At 37.8% G+C, this 20,410-nt stretch overlaps 1 protein-coding gene across 1 annotated transcript; it reads left to right on the forward strand.

Annotated features, from left to right (window-relative positions):
• The first annotated feature begins 3,675 nt into the window (after nucleotides 1-3,675).
• On the forward strand, nucleotides 3,676-14,082 carry si:ch211-244b2.3 (uncharacterized protein LOC557230 homolog). The gene is made up of 14 exons (XM_027153856.2): nucleotides 3,676-3,786; nucleotides 3,916-3,941; nucleotides 4,776-4,827; nucleotides 6,403-6,468; nucleotides 8,846-8,969; nucleotides 9,064-9,226; nucleotides 10,214-10,334; nucleotides 10,483-10,570; nucleotides 10,682-10,811; nucleotides 10,934-11,039; nucleotides 11,317-11,389; nucleotides 11,548-11,611; nucleotides 13,272-13,392; nucleotides 13,520-14,082. The coding sequence occupies exons 4-14, from the start codon at nucleotides 6,456-6,458 to the stop codon at nucleotides 13,573-13,575; spliced, it is 1,059 nt and encodes a 352-aa protein (XP_027009657.2). The 5' UTR covers nucleotides 3,676-3,786; nucleotides 3,916-3,941; nucleotides 4,776-4,827; nucleotides 6,403-6,455; the 3' UTR covers nucleotides 13,576-14,082.
• The last annotated feature ends 6,328 nt before the right edge of the window (nucleotides 14,083-20,410 follow it).

The following is a 20,410-nucleotide window of genomic DNA, read 5'->3' on the forward strand; positions in this document are numbered from 1 at the left end:
ATCGGGCATCAAGGCAGGATACACGCTGGACGGAGTGCCAACCCATCGCAGGACACACACACTCACATTCACTCACACACTCACATATTACGGACAATTTTACAGAGATGCCAATCAACCTACCATGCATGTCTTTGGACCGGGGAAGAAAGCCGGAGTACCCGGAGGAAACCCCAGAGGCACGGGGAGAACATGCAAACTAGACACACACAAGGTGGAGGTGGAAATCAAACCCCCAACTCTGGAGGTGTGAGGCGAACATGCTAACCACTTAGCCACCGTGCCCCCCACCCCCCACCCCCCAGCACTGAAAATAAAAATATTTATTTATATTGTGTATTCTCTGCTAGTGTCTGGTGCTGAAGCAAGAATAACCTTCTTTGACTTGCTGATAGTCAGGAAGAGGTTGTTTTCAATTACTACTACAAACCAGTACTTTTGGCTCTCTTTTTCATCATTATTAGAGATCAGGTTCAACACTACAGTGTCATCAGAAAACTTGACAATGGTGGTAGTGTTAAGGAAGAACTCAAGGGTCGTCCAGAGAGCCCTAATTGATTCAGCCTCACTGAACACCAATGTACCGGAACACCAACTGCCCCAGACCTCCTCACCCTAAAATCAATGCCTGACCACACTAATGAGTCAATTCAATTTTATTTGTATAGCACTTTTAACAATGGACATTGTCTCAAAGCAGCTTTACAGAGTATAAGACATATACCGTAGTACCAAAAGTTCAAGATTAATATTTGACAATGGTGGTAGTGTGGTATTAATCTATTTATCCCCAATAAGCAAACCTCAAGCGACTGTGGCAAGGACAAACTCCCTTAGATGAAAGAGAAAGAAACCTTGAGAGGAACTAGACTCAAAAGGGAACCTCATCCTCATTTTGGGGACACTGGAGGGTGTGATAATAATTTGTTTTAAACACCACAGTCATATACAGTCTGATAATTGTGTATTGATTAGGACAATGTTGCCCTCAAAAACCACATGTCGTTGGCATCTTCTCTATGACTGTCTAAAATCATCATGAAGCAGAATTGAAACTGGAACTGGTACATCTTTTTATACTATGGGATCCTCACAAGGTTGCCCTCTTCTCACTGAAGGTCCGATATCTTCATGAAGCAAAACAACCGGAGCTGGTACAATCTCTGGATGTTTGGGGTGGGTAGAAAAAAATTAAGCAAGTGGTGAGGAATTAGTGTAGCTGCTGTTTTTAATATTAACAAGCACTACATTATAATGTGCATTTGATCAGGTGTACTGTAGCACAAGGTTATGGGATATATTATGTATATACCTGTCTAAAGAGATGTGTCTTTAATCTACCTTTACACTGGGAGTATGTCTGAGCCCCTAACACTGTCAGGAATGCTATTTCTGAGAGCTTTAGTAGTTTAGGAGCTAAATACCACCTTTAGTGGACTTTGATATTCTGGGAACCATCATAAGTTCGGATTTTTTTTTTTTTATCTCAAAGATCGAGATGAAACCATGGGAGCTAAACCATTTAGAGCATTATATGTAAGTAGCAGCAGTTTGCTGCTGATTCCAAACTTAACAGGTAGCCAGTGTAGAAATGATAAAATTGGAGTTATATGATCATACTTTCTTGACCTGGTTAGACATCTGGCAGCTGCATTTTGGAATAACTGTAGCCTATTTATTGAAGATGCAGGACAACCATTACAATAGTCCAGGCTGGATGTCATGAATGCATGAACTAACTTCTCAAGATGTTTCTAAACTTGGCAATATTTCTAAGGTGGAAGAAGGCTGTTATTGTAATATAAGTGATATAAGTGAGCTGTCTATTTCTAATACCAGGTCTTTCACTGATCAGCGAGTAGTTACGGTACAACCCTCTAAATGGATGTTGAATTGTGAGCACTTCTGTGTACTGGTTTTTGCACCAATAGTTAATATTTCTGTCTTTATCAGAATGTAACAACAAAAAAACTATATATCAACCAATCGTTTGTATCTTTAATGCATTCAGTTGACTTTTAGATACAGTAATCCCTCGCCACTTCGCGGTTCAAGTTTCGAGGTTCAAGTTTTGCAGCCTCAGTGCATCACTGACTTTTTCAAAAATATTCATCGAAAAATAAAAATAAAAACGGTTTCCCAGGATGCCAGACAAACAGAGAAACTCTCACAGAGCCTTTGTACATACCCACGAGCACTCAGACAAGGCACATGATTGGTTCCCGGCATGAGATCTGAGCTGATTGGCTGCGCATCATCGCATCCTCTCCCAGCTTCTTCCCTTGTTGTATCTCAAAACTCTCGGTCACGCTTTCAACTGTGTCTCACGTATTGTGTTTGAAATTAACTTTTTTGTTAAGCCCTTACAATGCCTCCTAAGCGCCGTGCCCCTGCAAAAGATTCCTCTAGTGAGCCCAAGAGGAAGAGGAGCATGATGACCATCAGTGAAAAGGTCAAACTTAGGGCCAATCCTACTTCACGGATTTTCACCTATCGTGAGGGGTTTCGGTCCCCATTAACCGCAATAAAAGAGGGATCACTGTATTTTATCTGGTTTTGATAAGATAAATAACTGGGTATTGGCAGCATAATAATGGAAACTAATCCCATGCCTTCTAATGATATTTCCCAAGGAAAGCATGTATACTGAGAAAAGCAGAGGTCCTAAAACTGATTCTTGAGGAACCTCATATTTCACTGGTGTTATATTTGAGAATGTAATTTTATATACTGTCTTCTTTTTTTGTAGAGTGCTATGTGCTCGTGGTCCTGTTGATCACTGTTTTCCCTACCTTTATTTTTTTTGTATAGTTTGTTTATTGGCTTGGAAGCTGATTATTTATTGTTATTTTTGTTTGTTTGATTTATTTGCTATCGGCCCATAGTTACCTTGTCTCCTTACTGATTTAGAGCGCTCTTAACAAAAGTAGGACAAATACTACATCAGGTTGTGTACTGTTTACGACAATCGGAGGGGGGGTTACTCACTATTAATTGTACAAGTGTGGTGTGTTGTGTGGGTTTTGTTTTGTACTTTGGTTTATCGGATTTGTTTCCTTTTTTTTTCTTCTTTTTTTTAAATTGTATTGTGAAGTGGCTAACCCCTCGTTAGAAGTAACCTTTGTGCACGTATGCTAGCTTAAGTCCTTAGTATGATTAAGTTAAGAGAGTGAGAAAACCAGTTAATAAATGTATTGATTTAATGCAGTATTGGTCTGAGTAATTTCATTTATTTGAATAACTGTGCGGGAAGCCCTTTGTGGGATCTCCTACCCATGTAAATTAGAGTGGCGTAGTCACTGACAATTAGTTACCTATTTGACTCGGTCACATTAATAAGGGGCCTAATAAGTGGAATAAAGTGTTTAAACAGTGTATATGAGTGTGGTTGCCAGGTGTCCACATTCTATTAGTCATTATTTATTTCTGACTTTAGGCAGCTGGGTTCACATGAATGCTTTAATATTGGACTGTAATCTCATTTTGATTCTCAGACAGCATTAGAGTATTTTGAATGTACTAACCAAATTCAGCTTTTTTAATAGTTTTGTTTTATATTCCTTTAACATAAAACAAAACTATTTGTACACAGAGTTACACAGAATCCGTATGAGTTTCTAGAAACTGTGGGGTGTCTTCCTGGTACACACAGACTCTACAAACACTGTAAGGGCTTCAGTAGAAAAAAGGCGTGCTTCATGATAATATAATTAGTGAAACAGAAAGGAAACCGAAAGCAAAAAAGTAAACATCTCAGCTCAGTTCCAGTTCTACTGCCTTTCACACGTAAGTTAATTTCATCTACATTATTAATAAACATGGTTGTGTGCTAAAATATGGTATCATGGCTAATTTAATCTATAGTTTACTCTATCTAAACCGGTTTCTTATTTTCTTTGTTTCTTTTATTTTTAGTGTTTACACTCAGCAACTTAGATTAGGTAAGTTGCCAAATACTTTTCTCAGTTTAACCTACATTTTAAAATGAGCTGAATTTAAGTCCCTTCGTTTGTGCTGATGTTGTGTTTAAGATTGGGGAGAGCGGGGGAAGTTTGGTATGTTACTGTAAGACAAGCAATATTTGTAATAACCCCTTTTCAGTTTAGCTTATTAGCCTCATTTCTTTTGGGTTAAACACAAACACACACATGCATTTATTCATTAGTCATGTGCTTTGAACATGAATACAGCTATCATATAAAGGCATTACATACGAAACTTCACTGGTTGTGTCTTTTACACGAATCCGCGGGCATCAGCAAGCTTACAGTATTTATAGTCTCTCGGTCACGCGCCTATAATTAGCGCAATTCGTGACGAGACCGCAGAGCGCGCAGAGCGCATCCCACCCGCTTCTGTGCGTTTCCCCATGTACCTCTTTTGGGTCCGCTTGAGGAGAGCAATGCCTCCTCGGTTCCATCCCCGCTAGTTTTAAACAAATGTAGGGACAAAAAAAGAGATGAGTGCTCTTTTTTTTTTTCTTTTTTTTTTCTTTTTTTTGTGGGGGGGGGGGGGGGGGGAAAAACCAAACAGCAATTTCAAAATACATTAAAACTATTATAAAGAAACCAGATCTCTAGAATGTTGGTCAAAATGGGACTCTTTTGTGCAAAAAAAAATGTTTGGGGAGCTCCTCATAATAACCCAGAATTTAACACTGTGGTAACCAACTCCTTCTCCCTGATTTTGTTACATATGAAATTAACCAACAGCATAGAACAACGTACAGGGCCATTTAAACCATTAAAAATCTTCTCTTTTTTTTATGGATACAGGAAACACATGAAGAAAACCTCACCAAAAATTTTCAACGAATACATTTTGCAGGTACAGTATAGATCAGGGGTATTCAATTAAAATTCAAAGAGGTCCAGTTACTAAAATTTCCTCCAAGCAAAGGTCCGAATCTTACATTGTCACTTAAAATAGTGTACCCTCATGTTAATAAAATCAATAACGCACATACATTTCTATATCATTTATTGTTAAATTTCAAGTGTTTTCAAAGTCTGAACTTGTATGGCACTTGAATGGAAAACAATCCTGTAGTTGTCTTTACTACATGTCAAGTAACAGACAACAACACTGAATTTCTTCTGAATAAAATAAATAAAAAGTGCAAACACAGCTTTGTGCAGCCTGAACTTAGGGCCTATATTTCAAGTAATGTAAAACATTCAGAATCTTCTGAATAAAATAAAAGTGCTTTTAATCTTTAAGAAAAAAAATTAAACAAAAGACTTTTGAGCTGCCCCTTTTTTAAACATTAACTACATTAATAACACAGGAGCATTAGGCAAAAGAACATTTCAAGTAAAATAGAACAGGGCAGAATTTACTGAATAAAAGAAAAGTTCAGAGCTTTGAGCAGCTCCCTTTTTCTTCTCTCCTTTCCACCTCTCCTTACTCCCTTTCCATCTTCCGTTCCTAGTGAGAGAAATGGACATGTTCCTGTCCTGCCAGCAGTTTGAATCTTAATTGTCCTGCCAGCGTAATTAGGTGCATTACTGCCACCTTCTGCTCTGGAGTATGGAACAGAAACAATGTGTTTTTGGCTTGGCTTTTGATGACGCTTCTGTCATAATAACTAGATTAACTGAGCATGAACGAAAGATTTATCTTTTTATTAATATCAAAGAGCTTATATAATCTTATAATATTAGATTATAATAAAGAGATGCTTAATATGATAATATTAGAATTTTAACGGGTCCGGGCAGACCCGTCACTCGGTCCGGATCCGGGCCGCAGTTCGCCATTTGGTGATGCCTGGTATAGATTGATGTCATAGGTGTAGAAACCAGTTTTTGACTGAAAACCCTAGTTCTGATTCTTAAACACTGTCTTAAACACGTTAACAAACGTGCAAATATATACTGACGTCCCATATACTGTAGGCTGAGTTTCTGCCTCACACCCTTTGTTTCTGAGTACTGGATTTACTATGACCCTGTCCAGGATAAAACAGAAAATATAGCATAGCCACACCGGCCATATATCCCATGCAAAGGAAGCATATTATGAACAAATATTTATTGGAGTAATAAAAAATGTCATAAGTAATAAAATATGAAAAATCTGTTTTTAAAATATTTAAACAGCTTCTCAACGACACACGACAAACGAGATACAATTTGAAAGCAAAACATTTGTTTGTAAGCGTATTTGGAATCTTTAAGGGTTTAGTAAAGTTTATGAATTCTTCAAATGAGTGAAAACTGATCTTGCCAGTTGTTGACATTTCATTTATCTGAAGTATATACTGGTTTTAGTGTCAAGGCATAGTGGGAGATTTGGTAACTAAAGATAAATATTATCAAAAAGAAAAAAACCTGTGCAGTTCTTTAATTTCTCGCTTTAAATAAAAAAAAATTTACCAGATTATCATGTTCTCTTTTCCAGAAACAAGACACATTTCAAGAAGACAACTAAGAAGACAAGTAGTTCATCAACAAATGAATACCCTGGGTAAAAACATTAAAACACATTGTCTATATTACAATCAATCAATTTTACAAGAGCTTCAGAAGTGACGGCTTTGTTTTTATATATGGTGTTAGACTGAGGTGACTGTTTTCAGACTATTTAAGTGTCCTCCAGTTCACCATCCCAAACAAACAGTATAAAACATGCTATGTGCATGCTATAGTGCACGATATAATTCATGATTAAAGCAGTGACATTTACATTTACATTTACGGCATTTAGCAGACACCCTTATCCAGAGTGACTTACAACTGAGCAACTGAGGGTTAAGGGCCTTGCTCAGGGGCCCAGCAGTGGCAGCTTGGTGGACTTGGGATTTGAACCCATGACCTTCCGATCAGTAGCCCAACACCTTAACCACTGAGATACCACATCCCACGTTAAAGGAGCACATGGGAGGGCAGCTAGATGGAAGCCAAGCTCAAACTTGGTCACCCAAAAGCATGTGGCAAATGTGCTATGGTCTGATGAGAACAATACGAAAGTGCTGAAAAATGAAGTTTCACAAGCCTGCCTCCAGGTTCCTCTTTCCCAAACAAGCTTAACTTGCTACATTGGTGCCAAAACCCAGGTAGATGAGAGGAAACCGGAAAAAGGCTTGTGAAACTCAGTGCTTTATTTCTCTATTTTGCTTTTCTGCATTTCTAGTTAATAGCTACACACAGCTCTGTGTGCACCTCTCTCTCTGTGGCTCACATCTATTCAATTCAATTCAAGTTTATTTGTATAGCGCTTTTTACAATAGACATTGTCTCAAAGCAGCTTTACAGAACATAAACATAGAGCAGAAGGTAAACATAATTAATGATAAAGGAATTAACGAATAATAAAAGAAATAAGAATTAACAGAATAAAAATTCTAGATTATTATTAGATGTATATAGTTCAGTGTGCATGTATTTATTCCCCTATGAGCAAGTCTGAGATGACTCAGGCAGCAGTGGCAAGGAAAAACTCCCTTAAATTGGTAAAGGAAGAAACCTTGAGAGGAACCGGACTCAAGGGGGAACCCATCCTCATATGGGTGACACTGGGGTGTGATTGTAATATACAGTCAGTTAAATGTTGTATTGGTGTGAGGTTCAAGGACTTCTGATCTCCTGAGTACCACAGAGTCTAACTGGAGATGTCTCAGGATTCTTAGAGTCGTCCTCGGCTCAGTGGACGTCCAAAGGCTTCGTCCCACAGAGGACGTTGGGAGCTGGTACAGTGTCTGGATGCCTCGGGATGGGTACAAAGAGAGAAGCAGTGGAAAGGGATTAACATATCTGCTGTTCATAAAAATGTGCTGGTCTGATGTACTGGTGCATGATATTATGGGATGTATTATGTGTACGCCTGACTAATGAGATGAGTTTTTAATCTACATTTAAACTGGGAAAGTGTGTCTGCGCCCCGAACACTATCAGGAAGACTATTCCAAAGTTTGGGAGCTAAATAAGAAAACGCTCTACCACCTTTAGTCGACTTAGATATTCTGGGAACTACCAAAAGTCCTGAGTTTTGTGATCTCAGAGAGCGTGAAGGATTGTAACGTGTTAGAAGACTAGTTAGATAGATGGGAGCTAAACCATTAAGAGCCTTGTACATAAGTAGCAGCAGTTTGTAGTCAATTCTATACATAACAGGTAGCCAGTGTAGAGATGATAAAATTGGGGTTATATGGTCATACTTTCTTGTCCTAGTGAGAACTCTGGCAGCTGCATTTTGGACTAACTGTAACCTATTTATTAAAGATGCAGGACAACCACCTAGTAATGCATTACAATAGTCCAGTCTAGAGGTCATGAAGGCATGAACTAGCTTCTCAGCATCAGATACAGACAGGATGTTTCTCAGCTTGGCAATGTTTCTAAGGTGGAAGAAGGCTGTTTTGGTAGTATGGGTGATATGATTTTTAAAAGACAAGTTACTGTCTAATATAACACCGAGGTCTTTCACTCTCGAGCTACTTGTAACAGTACATCCCTCTAAATGGGAGTTAAGTTGTGAGAGTTTCTGTGCACTGGTTTTTGGACCTATGAGTAGTATTTCTGTCTTATCGGAGTTTAACAATAGAAAGTTGCAGCTCATCCAGTCTACATCTCTCCAACTTTTATCCCTGCCGCAATTCACTGCACCAGAGAACAATCAATAACACAATTTGGGACAGGTGTGTGATCCTTACCACTCACTTCCCTCGGCCCCACCCTCCATTCACAAATCTGCATTCGAGCACACCCCTGCATCCACATAGGACTTCTATACAGGTGGAGGGAATCATGAATCGCAATTTATGTCGATTTTAGCACAGAACCTTCAGGTGTCTGCTCATAAGCACACATCCATATCAATGATTTTACTGCTTATTACTTCACAGGTAAACCCTACGAGTGGCAGCTGTTTGATGGACAGCAATGGTTTCAAATACAAAACGATAATATAATCGAGTGTAACTACTGCCAGCCAGGAACAAAAGGGATCACCATTGATACAGACAAGGGGTGATTTTCTATCAGCTTTTTTTCTGCATCATTATGTTGAGCTTATTTAATTGTGCTCTGATGAACATGCTTTGTTCCTCATTTTTTTTGACAGACCTCTTTACATTGATTATGATGCCATGACAATAAAGGCCTTGTTTTACACGACTGTTGTTGACCTTGCTGTACGACGACTATCGTCTCAGTCTCACAATCAGACAGAAGATGTGGGCTGGTACTACAAAGACGACAATTCCTGGTGTGAATATGGGTTACAGGTGAGTCACTTAGATTTTGCACATAGATGTTCATTTCTAGGGGGCACGGTGGCTTAGTGGTTAGCACGTTTGCCTCACACCTCCAGGATTGGGGGTTCGATTCCCGCCTCTGCCTTGTGTGTGTGGAGTTTGCATTAGAGCTCTTCTCAGGTCTAAAGAAATGTACCAGACCCGAAATGACCCGAATCCCTTTTTACAGGGACCCGACGTGCATAATTTATTTATTTATAATTTTAAGAAAGACCCGACCCGAGACAAACCCGAAAAAATTAGACCTGAGTCCGACCCGACCCATTGGCGAATTTTTTTAACCCGACTGGAACCGAATGTTGCGTAACTCTACACTAAAGTAACCCCTACAGAGTGGATTCAAAATTGATAGACAGGTCTGTTTCAACGAAAATGAGCTTACCGCCAGCCACATGTCGCCAGCCACACGTCGCCAGCCACACGTCGCCAGCCACATGCCGCAAGCGGTCTTGGCAAACAGAGGAGAGATTGGAAAAGGACTCGATTCGATACACACACGCAAGATAAAATAGTTCGGGTCTTCTCGGGGCTGTTCGGTAAAAACACATTCATTTTAAATGTCCAAGGCACACGTGAAACTTTGAAACTCGAACCCACTCGGGTCTCGGGTCTGACCTCTGGTTTTCGGATCTAAGTGGACCCGTGAAGACCTCTAGTTTGCATGAAAATTGTCCGTAGTGTGTGAGTGTGTGAGTGAATGAGAGTGTATGTGTGTGCCCTGCGATGGGTTGGCACTCCGTCCAGGGTGTATCCTGCCTTGATGCCCGATGACGCCTGAGATCCCATGACCAGAGGTAGTTCGGACAAGCGGTAGAAAATGAATGAATGAATGAATGAATGAATGAATGAATGAATGAATGAATGAATGAATGAATGTTCATTTCTTGCAAAGAACTCTGTCAGTGGTGAAATTTATCTGCTGTATATCCTGAACGTCACACTTGTCATCCAACACAGGGATCAAGTAACAGCATGTCATCAATAAACAGTCGAGACATAGAGCAGAACTATAACTCCAATCCCACAAGCATCTTCAGCTTTACAACAGGAAAATATAAATACAATTTGAACTTCTCTGGTAATCATTTATCTAAATATCTAAATGTATCTTTTGTTAAATAATGATATTAACAACAATAATAATAACAATAATATAATAACAATAATAATAATAATAATAATAATAATAATAATAATAATTATACTTTTTTTTTTTTTTTTTATAGCAATGATACAAACCAACCGGTCTACTGGCAAACAGAGAGAAGTGAGGAGGAGGCCAAAGTTTAACTCTGTAACCTATGTAAACAACAGGTGCAGCACTTATAACTGTGATAAGATATAATTTATGTGAAAAGATAAAATTTGACAAAGTATAAGATTTTTTTAAAGAACTTCAATGTTCTGTTTTTATTTTGTGTACAGTCTGAACACTGAACCGATTACATCAACCATAAACCCATCTCCATCAGCTACACATACTGCAAATGCATCCACAGAGGTATCCTGGCAGTTTATGGGTGATGAAGGCATGTGGACAGAGTATCAGAAACCAGTGAGTGATTCTTCTCCTTGCCAGAGACGCAGTCTTTATAATCAACGTCATTCTAGAATAATGTATCTTGAATGATGGAAGTGTCAGAGTTGTTGATAGTACTGTGTATATGTTCTTTTAAGAGTTCTTCTCTGGAGAGTAGTGAGATAGAGAGAGAGTATCAGAGGAATCCACAGGGCAAGCTTGCTTTCAGGGCTGGGCGCTACAATTACTCTCTCAATTTTAACGGTAAGTCCAACCTCAGCTCCAACCAACATGTTTAAATGTTAATCAAGGTCACGTATACCCTTTGTTAGTGGCGGTCCTTGATGACCTGCTCCCACACTAACAATTTAATCAAGTTTATTCATTTAGAGTTCTAAACGTATTACATTATGATACTTAAGCCTTTTTAAGAATGAGATCTTTTCGTCTGGGTGCATACAATCTGTAATTTCTTACACTTTCCTATGATGAAGGTATGATTTCTGGTGTGATTCCTGGTGTGATTTTTTTTCTTCCACAGGTATGTACCAGATCAATTTGACATGTACCACGAGGCGAGATGTCCGGAGAGTCTCTGCAGATGAGAGCAACAGGTAGGGATCCTGCAATACACCAAAGATATCATGACTTTTTTCTAACACAAAATTATACAAACACAAGTTATAAAGTTAAAACTGAAACATCTGAAGGATTTAGTCATAACATAAAACATAAAAAATTTTTGTTTGACAATCCACCGTTCCCTCCACAGTCCTCTTTGCCAAGCTCGCTGGCAGTTTAAAGATGTAGACGGCCGCTGGAAATACTTTGTTAAAGTAAGAGAAATTTTCATTAAAGACTACACAGTAAAAAAAAAAGTTTCATTAAGTTGCGAGTTTGGTCTGGTCATCAACACTCAAACAATGGTGTGCATCTGGGAGCTCATATATGCAGAAGACAGTTAAAACTTTTCTCTGAGTCTGTTATATTGCCGTGAGGCAAAAGAATCAGCAGTTGATTACTTAGCTTTATGTGAGGAAGCACATGATAGGCTTCTGTAACAACTGCCCAGAGATGGAAGGTCTTAGATCCATAAGCAGACTATAATGGGGAATTAACACAATACAATAACAGTAATCCAAAAAAACAGGTGAAATGTCAAAACAGTGATCTCCAAAATACAGGCAAATAAATCCAAAAACACACAGAGTAAATCAGAAGCGGGATGGTCATCAGAATCGAGCACGATAGAAACGTGCAGAGAAACAAATGGCTTGGTAAGAAGTGCCTTGCAAAAGTATTCATACCCACTGAACTTTTCAAACATTGTGACATTTTAAAACCACAACGAAAAATTTATTTTATTAGATTTTACGAAATAGATCGAAAGAAAGTGGCACATAATTGTGAAGTGGAATGAAAATTATAAATGGTGTCCACATTTATTTTACAAATAAACATCTGAAAAGTGTGGTGTGCATTTTTATTCAGCCCCTTTTACTCTGATACCCCTAACTAAAATCCAGTGAAACCAACTGCCTTCAGAAGTCACCTAATTAGTAAATAGTGCACCTGTGTGTAATTTAATCTCAGTATAAATACAGGTGCACTCTATTTACTAATTAGGTGACTACATGATACTGTTTGTTCACTAATGTTCTCTAACACACTTCTAAATGCTTCACAGAACATTAGTAAACAAACATCATCATGAAGACCAAAGAACAAAACAGACAGGTCAGGGATAAAGTTGTGGAGAAGGTTAAATTTAGGTTATAAATTAATATCCTAAGCCTTGAACATCTCATGGAGCACTGTACAATCCATCATCCGGAAATGGAAAGAGTATGGCACAACTACAAGCCTACCAAGATGTGGCCGTCAACCTAAACTGACAGGCCGTGCAAGGAGAGCATTAATCAGAGAAGCAGCCAAGAGGCCCATGGTAACTCTCTAGGAGCTGCAGAGATCCACAGCTCAGGTGTGAGAATCTGTCCACAGGACAACTATTAGTCGTGCACTCCACAAATCTGGTCTTTATGGAAGGGTGGCATGAAGAAAGCCATTGTTGAAAGAAAGCCATGAGAAATCCCGTTTGCAGTTTGTGACAAGCCACGTGGGGGACACAGCAAGCATGTGGAAGAAGGTGCTCTGGTCAGATGAAACAAAAATTTAACTTTTTGGGTGGCATGGCCTGCCTGGAACAACCCTCACATTTTATCCAGGCTTGGGACCTGCCTGGGAATTGAGCCTATAAGAGTATGTGGCCCGAGCTGGGTACAATAGTACATTGCTTAAAATGTCTGTTTTGACAAAAATATTCTAACAAATCAGGTCTACATTGTGGGACTTTTCATAGTTGAACAGTTACAGTATCTTCCGGCCACAAATTGCTGATTCAAACACTGCACATTTTTATTTTGCAGTTTTTACACTTAAAGTTCATTTAAACATACTGTTACCCAATGTTACTGTAAAAACCATGTGTGTGTCTAGGGCACTGGGAAAGGGAAATGTACTGTCTCGATTCAGGAAATTGAGATGCAGTACCAGCAGAACACAGCAGGGATTTTATATTACAGCTCAGAGCAGTTCAACTACAAACTTGACTTCTCAGGTAAACCACTCATAGTATTCACTGTATAGCATTTATAATAATAATAATAATAATAATAATAATAATAATAATAATAATAATAATAATAATAATAAAGCAAAATTAACCACAATTTTCTTGTTTGCAGAAATGACCCAGACTAACTTATCCACTGGTAAGAGGAGGCAAGTCCGACGTGTCTGACTTCAAGTGCTGGAGTTTTTCTAGCAATTCTCAGGATGTTTATTCATTTGTAAACCTTTACTATACATCTTTACCTTTCCAGCTGCTGATCTGTATATCTGAATTCCTGTCAATTTTACTGCCTAAAAAACATCTCACCAGTACATAACCATGTTTTAATGGTTTGCTACAGTAGGAAAATCATCAAGCTATGCATTAAATTGGACCAGAATTGTGCATATTTGTATTAAAGATAGAAATTGGGCATCACTATAAAAATGTATTATATACTGAGAATTTATTCTTTTCTGGCATCTAAACATTAACACTGTTTACTTCATTTCTTTATCGTGTGTGTAGCATCCCCAGCTGAACAGATGCACTTTACTCTTGGATACTGATGTTTATATAATTTACAGATCACTGGCATTTTTGTCATACTGTATAAACACATTTCGAAGATAATCTGTAATACTTAAATACAGATGTTTATTGTGCAATTTGATTAAACTTTATTTAAACCGTAAACCTGCCTCTAATATGGAGTAAGTGGCATTTTGGAAAAAATATAATCCAAAAAATAATTTCTATAATTTCTGCTGTGGAAATTCAAACAGTATATCAAACATCAGCTCGCTAGCTCACACTGAATTGTAGATTCTGTTAAGGCTTCCCTTCTTCCTTTTCATGTAAAATTAACAGGCCTTGATCAACAACCATCATAATGACAGTGAACCATCATATATACACAGTGTACACAGTCTTTCTTTCATCAGCAAGACTGTGTACACTGTGTATATAACAGAGCCTGATAGTGATAGTCAATAAAATCCTGGTTGACTTCCAGGGAGGGAGGGGGGGTGAGGGAGAGGGTGAGGGAGGGGGTGAGTGAGGGAGTATCTATCTATCTATCTATCTATCTATCTATCTATCTATCTATCTATCTATCTATCTATCTATCTATCTATCTGCCACACCCTAGAGGTATTAACACTCTAATAATCTAACTAATTAGTGCTAAAATTATTGGCACCCTGTCTATCTGTCTGACCCTCTCTCTCATACTGTACACACATATTCAACATTTTAAAAATTCACTGTATTCTGCTGAAGGCAGCAACATTGCATTATGTGCATTTGACATCATTGGCTTCATAATCTTCTGATTAGTAAAAAAAATATAAAAATAAAGTGTACTCTTGGAGATGATACCACCATTCTAAAATTCATTCACAGTTTATAGTATGTCATTTGGGAGATGGCTCATGTCACTGTAACACACATTTGTAAATTACAGTACTCTAATAATAAAAAGAGCTGGATGTCGTGATGGACGTTTGTTCAAACTCCATATTGATTCTTTACCAAAATATATTTTTTCTGTCTACTTTTTTTGCAGCCTAGAAATTAGTCTGGGAAATGGTCTGAATAATGCATGTACTGATGGTGATGGTAGAGATAGTGATGAAAATACTGTGTTGGTGTAAACCTGTTTGCATACAGAAAAAAAACGATATTTACCAAATGATTATTTTGATTAGTTTTTTCATTCATTCATTCATTCATTCATTCATTCATTTTCTACCGCTTATCCGAACTACCTCTGGTCACGGGGAGCCTGTGCCTATCTCAGGCGTCACTGGGCATCAAGGCAGGATACACGCTGGACGGAGTGCCAACCCATCACAGGGCTCACACACACTCATTCACTCACACACACACACTACAGACAATTTTCCAGAGATGCCAACCAACCTACCATGCATGTCTTTGGACCGGGGGATTAAACCGGAGTACCCGGAGGAAACCCGTGAGGCACAGGGAGAACATGCAAACTCCACACACACACAAGGCAGAGGCGGGAATCGAACCCCCAACCCTGGAGGTGTGAGGCGAACGTGCTAACCACTAAGCCACCGTGCCCCCCTGATTAGTTTCTTTTGATGATTAAATCAGTTATGGCTGACAAGATTTCATGCAAATATCTACTGATGTCCCATGCAGGGTGTGTTATGTCATAAATAAGTAATAAAATAATTAATATATCTTTTTTTTTAAACTTTTAGCAGCTTCCCAATAACCCAATTTTTGGTGCTGAAGCCATTATAAACTTCTTTGACTTGCTGAAACCTTGAGAGGAAACAGTCTCAAAAATGAACCCATCCTCATTTTGGGTGACACTAGAGAGAGTTATTAATGAATAATGCTCTTTCTACTGTCAAACAGTCCAACAATTGTGTATTGATTAGGAAGTTATTGTCCTCAAAGGTAATATGTATTTGGCATCTTCTCTATAACTGGGAACTACCAGAAGTATTGAGGTTTTTTTATCTCAAAGAGCTTGACAGATTGTAGCGTGTTAGAAGACTGGTTAGATACATGGAAGCTTTTAGGTCCTTTACTGTACATAAGTAGCAGCAGTTAGTAGTTGATTCTAAACTTAACAGTTAGCCAGTGTAAGGATGATAAAATTTGGAGTATATGATCATATTTTCGTGACCTGGTAAGAACTCTGGCAGCTGCATTTCAACCACCAAGTAATGCACTAAAATAGTTTGGTCTGGAGGTCATAAATGCATGACATTGCTTCTCAGCATCAGATACTGAAACTAATCCCATGCCTTCTAATGATGTTTTCCAAGAAAGTATGTATGCTGAGCAAAGCAGAGGTCCTAAAACTTAAGGGACCCCATATTTCACTGGGCTTAAACTTGGATAGATTTCCGTTTAATCTACAAAATGGTATTGAACAGATATGTAGAATCTAAACCATGTTAAAGCCTGTCCCAGAATACCTATGTAATTTTTGTAAGCAATATAGAAGAATGTCTTGATCTATAGTGTCAAATGCAGCACTGAGATCAAGTTAAACAAATACTGAAATGTAGCCTTGGTCTGAAGCTAAAAACAAGTAATTTGGGATTTTAACAAGTGCAGTTTCTGTGCTATGATGTGGCCTGGAACTTGACTGAAACCGAAATATATAGTTTTCCTATAGCACAATTGAGCAAACAATTTGTAATATTTTAGACATAAATGGCAGGTATAAAATGGGTCTGTAACTTGATAATTTGTTATAGGATCTAATATAGTTTTCTTAATTAGGGGCTTAATAAGTGGAATGAAGTGCATATGAGTGTGATGGCCAGGTGTCCATATTCTTTTAGTCATATTATTTATTTCTGACTTTAGGCAGCTGGGTTCACATGAATGCTGTAATATTGGACTGTAAGCTCATTTCGATTTTCTCAGACAGCATTACAGTTTTTTGAATGTACTAAACAAATTCAGCTTATGGAAATGTTAGTATATGCATATGCACAGAAAAAAAACACAGAAAGCAGTTTTTAGCTTGTCAAGATTATCCTTGTAATGTGTAGATTGCAGTTCAACTTGCAGATTAAAGGAAAAGAAAATAAAACTATTTGTACTCATATGAGTTTCTAATAACTGTGGGGTGTATTCCTTCCTGGTACACACAGACTAGACAAGCATAAGGTCTTCAGTAGAAAAAAAACAAAGGCGTGCTTCATGATTAGCATAATAAAATTAGTGAAACAGAAAGGAAACCAAGAGCAAAAAGGCTCTTCTCAGCTCAGTTCCAGGTCTACTACCTTTCAGAAGGAAGTGTGTTAGTTTCCATCTACATTATCAATAAACAAGGTTGTGTGCTAAAATATGGTATATTGGCTAATTTAATCTATAGTCTATAACTGAACGACAACCTGCATGAATAAACAGGTCTCTAAATAGGTTTCTTATTTTCTTTTTTCCTTTTTCTTTTATTTATCAGCAACACAGTTTAGGTAAGTTGCCAAATACTTTTCTCAGTTTAACCTACATTTTTAAACTGAGCTGAATTTAAGTCCCTTTGTTTGTGCTGATGTTGTGTTTAAGATTGGGGAGAGCGGGGTTAGTTGGTGCAGTTTGGTAGGTGCTACATCTGGACTCTCAGGCATTGTGTATGTTAAGACAAGCAATATTTGTAATAACCTTTGTGCAGTTTAGTTTATTAGCCTCATTTGTTTTGGGTTAAACACAAACACACAAATACATCCAAAGACCTCTTCTAGTTGAATATTAATGCAATAATCACAAAGCATATGATGAACATCCAAGTCACTGATCTCTTGATGATAGAGATGAATGTTGATCAAGTCGGGAGTTATTTTTTCTCAAATATTTTCTGGGAGCTTCTTATAATAACCAGCCAATGTAGCTTTATGTAACCAGCCAATTCCCTTCTCCTCAACTTTGTTACATATGAAAGGAACGAGCAGCATAGAAAAACATACAGCTCTTTTAAAACATTGAAAATCTTCATTTTTGATGGATACAGAAAAAACATGAAGAATACTTAAACATATAGATCTGATTATTAAACACTTTGAAAATAAAAACTAACATGCAAATATATACTGATGACCCATACAGGGTGTGTTTCTTCCTCACACACTTTGTTTGCGTGTACTGGATTTACAGTGATCTGTCCAGCGTAAAACAGTTAGCATAGCCACATCGGCTATGTATCCCACACAAAGGAAGCATATTATATATATATATATATATATATATATATATATATATATATATATATATATATATATATATATATATAATATTTCAATGTTTCATTTCTCTGATTTAGTGTCAAGGCATATTTTCTATATTATACTGTATATATACCTGGCAGTTGTTTATTTTCTCCTTTAAATGGTTAACTGGACCAGATTACCATGTTCTCTTTTCCAGAAACAGGACACATTTCAGGAAGACAACTAGGAAGAAAAGAAGCCCGTGTAAAATAAAAATAAAAAATAAAAGTTTTTTATTGACTGCACAGGTTTGACAACTGGATTGACCGATTTAATCTAACAAAATGCAACAACAGAGCTACAGTTACAGTTCTTGTTTCTGCCACCACAAATACACAGAACACATCTTAACCAAAACAGCAGAAAACTTTGTATTGCTTACAGTTTAGAGATTTGTATCCAGGTTAACGGATGAATAAAACACCCATAATTTAACAACAGACTGTAATGTAGTTTGTGCAGCCTACATATCTAATCCCCCACATGGCCTAATGTGTGTGTAACAAGTGAGAGGACAACATGGGTGCGATTCAGACACCAGAAGGTAATGTTTATTAGATTTAAATCATAACCAAATTGTTTATTGGACAACAAAGTCAAAATAACACCAAGCCAAAAAAAAGTAGGTTAAATTAATAGTGCATGATTTGCAGAGAAAATAACTCCCCCATGTTGAGCGAATTAATGAGTTGTTTACAAGGCACATGAAGTGGAAAAATCCAGAAAGATGGGAACAAAGGTCGCTCATTATTATTTTTTTTTTTATCTTATATGCTTGCAATTAAATTATAATGGTGGAATTGTCCTCAAAGTATTTACATTTATGGCATTTAGCAGACACCCTTATCCAGAGTGAATTACAACAGAGCAACTGAGGGTTAAGGGCCTTGCTCAGAGGCCCAGCAGTGGCAGCTTGGTGGACCTAGGGTTTGAACCCATGACCTTCCTCTGATCGTAGCCCAACACCTTAACCACTGAGCTATCACATGAGAGATGGTGGTGTCAGGTGGTGATGGTGAACGCTTGATAAGGAGAATTGATAAAAGGTATGAGGTTGAGCCTAATTTTGTGGAAGCATGGATGTTGTGTCGGACCAAACAATCGGTGTTGGTCAACAATAAACTCCGCTTTTACCCTGCACTATCCAGTCTGATGAATTCTGTCTTTTCTTTACTTTTCTGTATCATGCTTGATTGGGCAAGTCGAGACAATGAATGACGTCAGATAGATTATTTTAGTGACTCAGCTTTCGTCTAGTTTTTTAAAACCACAAGACGAGAAAAAACTTTATTTATTTAACCTTGCTGTAACTTGCTGTTTGGCTCAAATGCCAACAAATAATCATCTAATGTTAAGGTGATAATTCCACATCTACAAATATTCATCTGAGATATTGTGCTAATGAGAATCTCAGACCTCAATCTCAGTGCTCATAGTGCACAGCATAAATGAGTACACCCCCTTTAAACATTCATACTTTATCGTATCCTCAGTGAATATCAGAGCAATTTGCCAACCAGTCAGAGACCAAGAGCCACATTTTGGCCATTTTGAGAGCGAACTTGACACAAATTGTTTACTCAAATGATTTTGCTCCTACTGGGAAACTTTGAGGTATTTTCATCCCTCTCACATGCGCGTTTGACGAAAATACCGTAAAGAACTCAAGCGAAGCGAACACGCATATTAAAAAGACACAAATACAAACTTCGATATGAACGTAAGAGCCGCATGAAACCGGGCAAAGAGCCGCATGTGGCTCGGGAGCCGCGGGTTGGTCACCATTGTGTGAGACGACCACCGTAGTGGTGAACAGGGTGAAGAAGATAACATTATACACCCGTGGCCGTATTTACAAGAAATGTTTCTGTACATTGCAATGAAAGATTCTTCCTACCGGATGAAATGCCTCTTAAGCCCACTGAAAATCACTGAAATTTTACTTTTTACTTTTACTTCAAATACTTAAGTACATTAAATATCAGAAAATTACTTTTGATACTTAAGTACAGTAAATATCAGATACTTTAAGACTTTTATACTTGAGTAATATTCTAAAAGATAACTTTCACTTCTACCAAAGTCTTTTTCTAGTACGATACTTGTACTTTTACCCAAGTATTGCTTTCTAGTAATTTATACAACACTGGTCCAATTTGACTTTCTAATGATCTAGCCAAGTGTGCAATACTTCCACGCCAATTTGATGGATTAGACTCATCTGCTGGTGAATTTCTGTTAATTCCAAATTTATTTTATGC

The sequence above is a fragment of the Tachysurus fulvidraco genome, chromosome 19 (genome assembly GCF_022655615.1).
Source record: "Tachysurus fulvidraco isolate hzauxx_2018 chromosome 19, HZAU_PFXX_2.0, whole genome shotgun sequence".
NCBI classification, from domain to species: domain Eukaryota; kingdom Metazoa; phylum Chordata; class Actinopteri; order Siluriformes; family Bagridae; genus Tachysurus; species Tachysurus fulvidraco.

Excerpts from the sequence above, each read along its gene's own strand:
- si:ch211-244b2.3 (XM_027153856.2), top strand. Across the intron at positions 8,970-9,063 it reads ACCATTGATACAGACAAGGG|ACCTCTTTACATTGATTATG; the intron begins GTGATTTTCTAT and ends TTTTTTTGACAG. Across the intron at positions 10,812-10,933 it reads GGACAGAGTATCAGAAACCA|AGTTCTTCTCTGGAGAGTAG; the intron begins GTGAGTGATTCT and ends TGTTCTTTTAAG.